General features: G+C 44.1%; 1 protein-coding gene across 3 annotated transcripts in view; it reads right to left on the bottom strand.

Moving 5' to 3' along the window:
• The window catches only part of CLIP2 (CAP-Gly domain containing linker protein 2), a 78,102-nt gene that overhangs the window by 54,487 nt on the left and 11,536 nt on the right, over positions 1–12,079 (bottom strand). For all 3 annotated transcript variants that reach the window (XM_079324905.1, XM_079324907.1, XM_079324906.1), the window contains exon 2: positions 7,906–8,126. In XM_079324905.1, coding sequence (XP_079181031.1) covers positions 7,906–8,017 — 112 coding nt within the window. In that variant the 5' untranslated portion in view covers positions 8,018–8,126. The remainder of the gene's footprint in view (positions 1–7,905; positions 8,127–12,079) is intronic.

Below are 12,079 nucleotides of genomic sequence, written 5' to 3'. Positions count from 1 at the left end.
CTCTGCTGCATCCTCCAGTCCACAGTCCAGATGTAGCACTCAGGACACACATTTACTGTGCTGGAAAACAGCATTGCCAAACACATTTTGTAACAGAGAGACCATCAACTGTATTTTGAATAGAGCTGATGAAGTCACAGACAGCTCAATTTTGACAACTCTTATTATTTTGGAGTGATTGTTGTGATAAACAGTGTTTTCTTACAGATTTCACTCCTGCATAAAAACCAGTCTCTTTTAATTTACTTACTAGCATCTCCATTAAAAAGTAAATATCCTACTGAACTTAAAATAAATAGAGAATAATATTTGTATTCTAAATGTTTTAAGGCTTTTGTGGAGATCAAGTCACCTTGACTGCTTGCAAGGAAGATGCTCACATGCAGGGTCAGTGTGTGATGGTTAATTCCCACCTATGGCAAATATTATGTATCAACAGTCTGATGCCACTTTAATCCTGCAGGCTCTCATCCCAAATCCAGCTATGCCAAAGGGACTCTCTCCTTTAATTTCAATGAATATTGGCCCAGACCTTTAATGATTAATCTGCTCTTGCAGGATTAGTGCAATTGTTGCAGGCAGAACACACAGGAGCAGATCCTGCCCCAAGCTGCATCCCTACTCTGATGGGCATAACCACAACCACAGTGATGCTGCTGCAGACTCACCAGCCCAGCTGAATAGCATTCAGTTCATTCTATTCCAACCTCCATAAGCTGAACATCTGTGGGAAGCAGATTTTCTTTCCCTGCTGTTCTGAGAACAGCTACAGAGAGAGCAGGAGGGTATCTGACCTCCATATGTCTTTGGTGTGTGTGCATTCCTCATCCACAATGAATGAGCTGAATATTAAGGATTAACTACATCAAATCCTTCTAAGAGTATCTAATCATTAAGACAATTAAAATCAGACTCACAGTTATCTCTCTATGTTACCTGTAAAGCTGATTAAACTAAGATTAATTCAATGGCTTTTTATATTGCTTGGAATGCACTGAATCACTTCTTGGGAAAGGAATGCCAGCAAAGGCACTTCCCTTCAGGAGGGGAACCAGAAAGGGTGGAGAGACCATCACCTTCAAAAATTCCAGTACAAAAGGTATTTCACATGGCAGGCAGAGCAGCTGATGAAAGGTAGTATGAGCTGAACACAAGTCCACAACCAACCCAGAACACTCTGGCATAGAACATGCCATGAGGATGAGAACAAACATGCAGGGTCTCATGACAGCATCTGTGTCCATGAGCAACTGGATTTGTATGGAGGGACAGACCCTCCACAAAGCAAACCCTCAGCAGCAATGACCCACACTCAGGCTCTAAAGACCCCTCAGCAGAGCAGTTCCCATGGATGTTGCAGTTCCCATGGATGTTGCAGTTCCCATGGATGTTGAGGAGTTCCCACTCCTCAGCTGTACCTCAGCCCTGGATCAGCAAAACAGTAACTTTCCTTTGCAGTTTTTCCTGTCCAAAACAATCTTATTTTCTTTCAGATAGCTGTTAACTCCTTGACTGCCTGTGCAGACCTGGATCCTGCAGCTCTGCCTGCTCATGGAGTGCTAACCTGCTGCCACTGCAATAGAAGCATTTGATCCTCAAACACCTCACTGGCACCTCAACCACCTGATTCCCCAAGGAAATGAAGACACAGAGCCACTAACATAAAGCAAGAGCTAATCAAACTTCCCCAATGACATGTTTGCAGCAGGATCACTAATCCAACCCCAGGGCTGAAGCAGGGATTTAATTGAGGACAGCACTCAGCTGGGAGCTGACAATACTCATCACTCCATGAGGCCTGATGCAAAACAGCAAAACCAAATGTTTGCTAGAAATAATAGCAGCCTCTGGCCCTGGGATGTGGGGTCTTCTCTCTCAATTCACCAGCACACAACACTCCAAGTTAATATTAATCAAAAGGCACAAAGCCTTTGAACAGACAAGAATTAGGTCCCTGTGTCTGTGCCAGTCAATCAGCTGCTCTGGACATTGCAATCCTATTTCTTTTGTTGCAGGCAAAACAATGCTTTAGTGTCTTTAATATTTATTTGGGAATTAGAATTAATAGATTGATACAAAATCAGAAAGCCTCAGTAATTTCTTGCAGCTTTATAAAAAAAAAAGGCCTGTGTTAAGATGCCACCAAACCATCAATATTTACCTGAGAGCAACCTCCCCAAGCTCTCCCTTGTTACTGAGGAATAAATTCCCCAGGAAGGACACCATCTCTCCCTCTGTTTTTTACCACAGGAAATTTTAGAAGCAGCAGAAATTGCTTCTTACTCCTATGCATCCAGCCAATCTAACTTAAAAAACATTCTGAGGAACTCTAGGGGTGAACAACTGATTTCCAAGTCAATTTACCAAGATGTTGCTGTTAACACTGTGGCAGATAAATAAAAAGAAATTAAGATTTTCCACGGGGAAAGGCAAGAGCAAGGCAGAAAATGCAAAAGAGAGGTAAGGTGGTGAGATTCAGAGTCCTCCAGCAGAATTGATGCAGGTACAGATCAAAAGAGACCTGGCCACAGAATTGCTGAGTCTCAAACTAGAAGTAGCCCTCAGAACATAATCACATTTCTAGAAAAGATTTTTTTAAATAAAAAGTTAACCCCCTTGTGCAAACTCAGCCCTGGGGCACAGCAGTAATTGTCCCCCAAAAGGGGACCCAGCACTCAAAAAACTCAACCCATCAGTAATCAAAACCCAAATGCAACTAACCAGGACCTGGTACCCAGCTCAGCCTTATCAAACCCTCATTACAGCATATTTTAGTTAAATTACCCTATGGAGCTAGTCATCCCATTCTCTTTAATGGCCCTGGGAACGTTCCAGTCTGCTTCACTCTTATTTTTAGTGAACAAAAGCAACACACAGTTGCCATTATGCCAACATTAATTAGCCATGTGCATTTATTCTTCATCAAAAATAAAGCATGTACACTTATATGAAAACAAGAAGGCATTGCCAGGCTCCCAGCAATATGCTGTATAGTTTAGCTATCAAAGCATAATTTTGGCAATAAAACTAGGTAACTGCTGAAAAACAGTTCTGATATTGTTAGCCATGCCTAAATATGAAATTCATGTGACAGATACTTGCACTTGCCTGTTCAGAATAACAGGATCCATCTGTAAAATCCAAGGTCTGTGCTGGGTTCTGACTGGATGCACATAAGTCTCATAGAAAATTTAATAAGTTTGGGCTTTTTTGCCTCCAGCAAAGACTGAAGTCTCAATGCTGCCCAGCTTCACTGTAAATACAAATATTTCTTTTGTCCTCTGTCTTTTGCTATAATTTTTTAATTCAATAAGAGATTTAAGAACTATAAACAAACACTAGAGCCAGCTGACAGCCACATTTAGTATGAAAGGCAAATTTCTCTTCCAGCCATGTTACTCTAACACTGCTCTGAGCAGACAAAACTCACTCTCAAATAGGAATGCTTCTCTTCCCAGCAGCTTTCACCTGTTCCACCAGCTGGGAGGGCTCTGTGGGCCCATTCATCTCAGCTTCCCTTCTCTTTCCATCTTGCAAAAGCAGGGTTTTCCAGGAGTAGGGTGGGAAAGAAACTGAGACAGGAGCTTTGTAACAAGAAATCCAGATATTACATTGAGCCCTTTATCCATCAACCACACCTTCAGCACAGAAACCTCTCCTGAATGTGGGGTAAAGAGCAGTGGCTTTGTTCACCTCAAACATGGGAAATAAGCCAACACATTTGTGGGAATCCTCTTCTAAGGCAGCTAGAGATGAATTTTCAGTCTGGTTAAGGAAAATAGTTACTGCAAAGCAGCAGAACTTATTTATTCTGTTGCTCCAGCTTTATAGGAGAGGAGGGAGGGGTACAGCCAGCATGGACACCCCTCACAGCTCATTTCTTCCAGGAGTCCATGTCAGCTGTCAGTTCCCCACTGACTTTCAGCAGAAATGGCAATTTCCAATTTTTAAAAAAAGCCCACAACTACAGCAAACCAATGTACCTAACCCAGACCACAAAAGCCCTTAAAAATAATGGCTCTGTGAAAGCACCAGCTCAGGAAGGAGACACAACTTCCCACTCAAGGAAAGTTCAAAGATGACATAAGACATTCCTTGAGCAGAATTGACTCTGAATCTGTTTTCAGGAATAATAACTGATATAACATGTGTGGCAAGCTGGCTCAGAGTGACTACAGCACATTTGGTCTCTATAGAAACCTACACCCATGAATTGAAATTCCATGGACATGCACACACAGCATCTCCCATCTGCACTGACCCTCTTCCTGGTACATGAGATGTGAGTTGTCAAGTGTACATGGAAATGGAAATTTTAAAGAGGGATCTCCATGCCTGGGAAATGAGACAGATAAGAGACACCTGGCTTTCTACAAAGGGATATGAACAGAACACTGGGGAAAATAAAAAGGAGAAATCAAAGCAACTTTGTGTATTCTAGGGTAAAAAAGAAGGGAAGTACCTCCACTTGCACTTGTGCAAACAGGATTGATAAACTCATGGGAGGAGAAGAGGATCAAAACATGAAGCTTGTAAAAATTCATTTGTATCTAATGGCTCTGCCATATCTTAGGTACAACTGGAGAACAGGCATCTTCTCTTAACACACAATCTGAAAGATGTAATCCCCATTTGGGGTCTGAGCCAGCCCTAAACTCCCAGAGCCAAGGAACATTTCAGAGGCAACAGACTGGGCATTGCTGCAGTTTAATTCTGTTGCTTTGTTAGATGTTTGGTTCTCTTCTGCAACCACATTTCAGGATTTTGAGATTTCTATCCTCCACCATCATGCAGATCAGAGTTGCAGCTCTGTATTTTGTAACCCAAACTACTCTGGTTTTCTTCCATCAAGCTCCATAAAATGCAGATGTTTCCTATGGCTTTTCTAGGAAGAGGCAGGTAAGAAGCAAGGAGTAAGGCAGGAGTTCAGGGGCATGTAATGAGTTTTTGTGGAGTCAGGAAAACCTTGTCAGCCTCCCAGGAAGCACTTTCAGTGCACTGACACAGGTCACAGCTCGTGGTTTCTGCAGGGCTTCTCAAACACCTCACACAGAGACTCCTTCATACAACTTTAAGACCTCATATAAAGTCTAGTGGCCCAGATCTGATTCATCCCAGGAAATTTAATGAAATCCAATTTCCACAGCCATCTACCACCAGATTCTTTGGCTACAAGCATCCCCAAAACTCACATCAGTGCCTGCTTTGGCTAGAGTTTCAGTGATGTGGACACTTGGCTCTGGAATAGAATTAAACCACTTTAACACAAAAATAGAGTGTTTTCTGTTGGAGCTTTCCCCTACCAAAGGCTGAATCCCATGACTGTGCTGTGCTCCACAGCAGCACAGATGCTGCTGCTCCCAGAGAAGGGCACTTAGGCAAGTCAGCAGGATTCTGGGATGCATATCTTGCTCACAGATTATCTTTGGAAAGGAGAGGAGCAAGAGGCAGCTGGCCAGACTTTTGGAGAGACCTGCAGGAGGAAGAGCAGGTACAGGCCATGCAGGGACACAGCAGCAGCCCTTGAGCAGGACACTGAGTGAGAAGGTGCCAGGGATAACACTACAAGCCCAACCACTGTTACACATCCAACCCAAATTGTTAAAGTAACCCCCCTGTGCACAGTTCTCACCTTCCAGGTAGGAAGGGCTCAGTGCTGTGATTGCTCCAGCAGCCCCACAATTTCCAAAAGCCTCCTGCACTATCCTGAGAGGCAGAGGAGCAGCAGTACATCTGTCACACAGCACCAAGCCACCATCACAGGACTTCTCCCTTTCTCCATGCCCACCTTTTTCCAGGAATAAAATGCAGAACTTCTCCAGCAAAGGTCAGACTCCATTTGGAGCTGCACAGGGCACTTGGCTGCACATCCCTTGGTGACAGATGGCTGGAGCTGAACAAGGCACAAAGGGACTCCAGCAAACAGGCACTGCATTCAGCCCAGAGGTTGCCTTGACCCTGCCACTAACTGACCCTTTCATACCACAAGACATGCACCAACTGTGCCTGCTGAAATGCCACTACAAAGCCTCTGGGGAGGAGAGAAGCCTCAGATCTTTTCCCTCATTTTGGTGGTTTTCAGGTGATTAAAATCAACTGAAAGCAGCTCCATGACACATGTCAATTATAAATCCAGACTGAAGCACCTTGGGAGAGTCACAGTGGGGAGTTATATTGGCACATCACTGGAGTTCAGGTTCATTCCTCAATCACAGCTGAAGGTATAGAGAAACAAGGGGGAAATTCAGAAATACAGGATAAGGAGAGTAACTTCAAAAATACACAGCCAAACCTATCAAAAATTTTCTTTGTCAGTTTATGCTTCTCTCTAACAAACAAATGAAAGGATACTTCGGTACCTTTGATTTGGGTACAAAATAAAGAAATCAGGCTTTCTAATATTAAAACCCATTCACACAAAACTGTAATCCACACATTTGTTAATATCCACACATTTGTTAATGTGCCAAGTGCTCAGCAAGGAAAGAGCAGCTCCTTTCCAGCCCCTATAGTGCTGTATCACACCAAAGGGTCTGGAACTCTGCACACCACCTCAAGCAATGTTTGGCTCCTCAAACAAGGCCTTACAGATGTGAAAAAAGTCAAGTTAGGCCTTTGGCTTTTACAATTCTGTTTGGGGACAGAATTTACAGTGGCAGAGGTTATACATACACTGCTGGTCACTGCAAGAACAGAGAGCTCAGCTGAAAGAATCCATGAGCAAAGCACAGCCCCTGATGTGTCACAAGGTAGCAGAGGCTCAGCAGCAAGGAGAGACTGTGGGTGAACATCCTGTGCCTGAATCACCATCCCAGAGTGCCCAAGCTAAACAGGAACCTCAGAGATGGCTATTATTTTGATGTGATTAAATAATTAACACTTCTGCCTTACTCTGACAAGAGGCAGCATTGTCTTGTGACCCTCATTTTGCAGCATCATTATCCCATTATCCCATTATTAATTTGTCTGAGCATGCTAAAGCAAATTTTGACAAATATTATCCCCTTGATTAAAAATGCTGAGAGGCTTTCCCCATTCTGCTAAATGTTCTATATTTTGGATACTGAAACACACAGTAAAGCAACCAGGCATGTAGGAAGTGGCCTGAATTATAAGGACAAGAGGTTGACAGATTTAAAGAAGCAACCACTGACTTTCTCAAATGAAAGTGTAATATAGTGAAAGTACAAGTTTTGCCATCATCCTGATGTGTTCTCCCAGAAAGCAATGAAGAAAGCCTTTTTTAACAAAGTGAAATGAAAAACATATCATACAAAACTCCCATCTTCAATATTTACTAAATTACATATAATAAAAAAACAACCCACCAGCCAATAAGCCAGAAGAAATGAATCCTAAGCAAATCACACCCTCAACTGCTTTCAAAGTGTTAATTATACTGATAATGGCAGCCTGCAGAGCTTATGTATACACTGGATATGGATCAACAGCAGCTAGCATGTGTAGGTATGTGAAGGTAAGTCATTATTCAAATCCTAGGGCTTCAAATGTTTCTGTTCAAACAAAGGCACTAATTTGATGTAAGTAGTACAGGCCAAATCACCTTAAGTGCTCAGTTATTACTCCTACATCCTCACAGGCCAACAGCAATGGCTACAGGGCAGTATTTAAGGTTCCCATCTGCCTAATTATAGCCCTTCCCATGTCTGTATAGGCACCTCTGCCAGCCCTAAACATCAGCAGATCCATCTGTCTCCCACCCACTCCACAGCCTGGTTTGTGCATTAATTGGGAGAGGGAGCCCATTTATTCACCCTGTTACACTTGTTTTGATCCATCAACCCACATGCAGATGGGGAATTTCACATTCTGTGGAACACTGGCTCCACCAGACCACTGCCTCCAAGCCAGGCAATCAGCTCATGCCCTGCAGGGAGCCCTTACCTTCTTTAGAGCCAGTGGTGACAGCAGCTGCAGTGCTCCCTGATGCTCGTCCCACTGGGCTGGAGTGCTTCCCAGCCCTGCCTGGGATTTTAAGTCCACTTGGTTTCAGCATGGTTCCTGTCTCCTGTATCTCAGGCTCCTACTGCCAGTGTCCCAAGAGCTGTCCCAGTGTCACTGATCAGGCTTCTTGATGATGCACCTCTTCTTCCATTGTCACACACCTGGGAGAGAAGAGCACAGAGGAATCAGACAGAGAATGAGTGGGACAGCATGGACCAGGCTCCCAGAAAGCAGTGCCCAGCCCTGTCCTCACAGCCTTAGAAAAGTCAGAACCTTTCATTTCTTCTCCCATAAAACAAGGGTGATATTGCCCTCATCTCCCATCTTCAAGTTACTTTTTTTTTCCCCATCATATCAAAGTCCTGGGCTAAAGCTGAAACTTCCCAGAGCCATTAAACAAGAATTTAACTACAGTTTGGGATTTGAGTAACTGAAATGGTTTTGATTTGTTTTAAATTCTAAAGCCACAATTCAGCACCTGCCAAGCCTCTGCTGTGCTGTCAGAACCCTGACAAAAAGCATCACCTTTGATGCACAGCCCCAGTCTCACTAGCCTTTGGGGCAGCCTCTCCAAACTGGCAGGGGAAGGATGAACCCAATGTCTGACATGGGATTTTCAGCTCCTTTCCTTAAAGGCAAATCTAAAAACTTATCACAGAAAGGGTATATGACCTATGGATTTACAAGAAAATTTGAAAAAAAACCCCAAACTTTCTGAAATTTAAGCATAACTCTACTAACTATTCATTAGTGAAGTCACAATCCTTTCTTATGTCATTCCCTTCCCAGCAGGCAAATGGAATAAAACCTCAAAATTCCTTGCAAGGATGTTGCATCAACAAGCACAATTTTATGACAAGAAAAGAAAAATAAAGGAAATGACTAAGTTGTTAAAAAAAAAGCAGCAACATTCCTAATGGATAAAGAAAAATAATTTTAAAAAATGAGCCTATCAGCCAAAAGGAAGCTGAGGCTGGGATGTGGAGGGAAAAATGGTGGCAGCAGAGTAAGCCAGGCACAGCAAGGAGAGCAATCCAAGGACCAGGCAGAAACTGGAGACACAGATTCCTGGGCAAAGGAGGGAGGCAGCACCCCTGAGAATCAGTGCAGCAAAGATTTACAGATGGTACAAGGAGGGAATTGCAATAGTGGGATGGGAAGTGATTAAGGCATGAGTAAGGACTTCAACACAGGCTCAGAGTCAGAGCGAGCACAGGGCTGGCAGGGCTCCAGGAAAAGCTGCAAGCAGACACAGAGGAGGGAAAACCACAAGGAGAATTCCAAAACTGTGCTCCCAAGGGCTCTCAAATATCTAAAAGTGCAGTAGGAGTCAGTCATCCTACATCAGCTTAAAGTCACAAAGGAAGGAGGGATCAGCAGAGACATGCTGGGGAGGGAGCCTGAGCAAAAAACTGAGGGATCAAAGCCTTGCCCATGTGCCCACCAAGGTGTTCAGCACCTGGGGGGGATTCAGACACTGCAGAAGTCAGGGATGAGAGGCAGGATGCTCCAATCACATCACCCACAGCAGAAATAACAGACAAGAGCAAGAAATTTTTCTTAAAGAAGAGAAAAAACAGCCTGCCTGCAACAGAGCTGGCAAGGAACAGCTGTCAGAGCTGGACAGGAGGCTGCAGCTTCCAGCTCTGTTTAGCATAAAATAGGGAGAAAGTGAACTGAATCTGGAGGTGAAAAACATTGATCAGCCAAGTTCCTTTTATCTGTCAAGCCATCAGATATGGCATCTCCCACCCACTCCATCTCATAGGACACATTTTGCCCAGGGCTGGCTTTGATTGTACAGACCAACTTGATTTCTAGCTCTGCTGCTGGCAGGTGATGTGCTCTACCTGGAGAACTTAAACCATCACCTTCAGCCTGAAAGTTTTCCCTCTTCACAACATCACTTCACTCCTGAATTTACTCATTACTTGGTCCTATATTTTGGTTACAAAGTTTGATTTTGTACTCATGATTAAGCAACCTGGGGCTGCTGGTGCTCCCACACAGCTGGTTGAATTAACCAGGAATGTGGATAAGAAGATAAAAAGACACAGGGAAGGAAAAAAACAGCAGTAGAGAAGAATTTAAGTAGGAAAGGGTGCCAGAAGAATAAAAGGATTTTACAGCTTTTCAGTCTTCTGTTAGAGAGCATCTCTGGAGCCTTAACTTTGCAGCCAGCACCACAAACTTTAGAGAACAGTGAATTTAGTGTGTTCCTCTGTTTTGCTGCCCATATTTGAGGAGACAGGAACTTCAGCTCATTCTCCCTCCACATCTCATCCCTAAAGATCAGCTGTCCACTCCCATCACAGGATATTGTGATTTTCTGCTTCTTCTCAGGACAACTGGATATTTTTACACTGGGGAGACAAACAAGAGGAAGTGTATTCCCACCACATAAATATTTTTGCCAGAAATCTTTACACAAACACATTTGCTTTCAACACACTAATGCTAAATCCAAATGAACTCCACAGGCTGCTAATCATGCTCCCCTTGGAACAGAGAGATGCTTTTATGCTTTTTAACCACCACAACCAGTTCATGGCCACACTCACTAGGGTCACATTAAACAGATTCAAAAATTTCTCAGGTGGTACTAGGAATGAAAGCAGATCCCCTGCCTGGCTGTGCCCACTGCATGCCAGCTTTGGGGGTCTGAGAGGGGCAAACTCACCCATCCAAAGTGTCACTGTCACAAGGGCAGGCTGAGCACAGCTGCCTCAGCACATGCCTGCACTTTCATCACCACACAGCAAATAAGGATGAACTGGAGTCAATTTTACTATAAATGCAGTTTGTCAGTACTACACAGATAAAAATAAATGTCTGGGATGCTTTTAAAGAAGTCTCTGCCTGCTGGTAGGGAGAGATACTCCTTCTCTGTCACCAGTTTCTCCCCCACTTCAACACAAATACATATGAGCAGATTTTTAGAAAGCTCTGAGCACAGAGCTCTTCCAAATGATGCCATTAGGTCATCCTCACCACCCAGAGCAATGCTGCCTGAGCCATCCTAGTCCCACATTAGTTCCTGGCTGAGTGATGCAGCTTGTATGCTGCAGAAATATCCTTGGCCTGGGACCCAGGCCAGTATCTCCACAGGGCACTGTCCTGCTCCATTAGAGATAAAACATGCTCTGAGCTCCCATACAGAACCCTCAGCTTCCCAACAGGCTCTATTAGCACAGCCCTCCTGAAAAACCTGCTCCCAGCTCTTCTAAAAATCTGCTTCCAGCAGTAGATGCTGAACACAGGCAAACACATGGTGTAAGAAACACATGAGCCATCTCTCTTCCCTGATACTGAAAGCCAGAATAGTCTTTAAGTTCTATCCAGAAACCTCAGGAGAACTGAAAGTTTCTATTCTCTACATGATTTATCATTCCTACTCCCCATATTACCTGCACAAGCTGTACGCTTTGCCTTCCTGCAAAACTTCATGGAAATGTGACTTTCTTTAGATACACTGTAAAAAGAAAACCCCATCTGCCCCTCTGGATAGTCCAGTGCCACCAGCTCTACTTAATTTTGCTTTGTTTCTTTTACAAGATATGACAGACAACAGGCATTTTCTAGATATCTGCTAGATTTTTCCTGCAGCCTTCCCATACTGGAATGAATGATCCTGTCTGTTCCCACAACCAAGAAAAGCATCCCAGGAATGCACAATATTAAACCCTGCTCCAAATGACCAAAACATTCACTTCCCCATGGTTCCACCAGAAAAGGGGACAGCTGAGGGTGAGTCCCCCAGCCTGGGAAGGGGAGCAGTGCAATGCTGACTCTCCATCCCCGCTGATGCTCCATGGGCAGAGATGCCCGCAGCGGCTTTAGGAGGAGCAGGGCGGGGTTGGAGCGCTCCATGTTCCCTCTCTGACTCTGCTGCATCCTTCCTCCTCTTCCACTGGGTTTTTTACTACCTTGAAGCAAGAGGGTTTTTTCCCTTTTCTTCCCCTAGCACGGAGGCTGTGCCGGGAATCCTCTCTTTTTGTTTCTTGTTCCCCTGAACTGTTTTTGGCTTGGCTTGTTTTCCGGGATTGCCCCGATCCGGAGACCTGGGGGAGCTGATCCAACACGAGAAAGGACAGCAGAATCCTCCAAGGACATC

Source organism: Erithacus rubecula (genome assembly GCF_903797595.1).
Source record: "Erithacus rubecula genome assembly, chromosome: 22".
Lineage (NCBI taxonomy): Eukaryota > Metazoa > Chordata > Aves > Passeriformes > Muscicapidae > Erithacus > Erithacus rubecula.
Note: the sequence above shows the minus strand (reverse complement) of the source record. Positions and strands in the feature narration are given on the sequence as shown.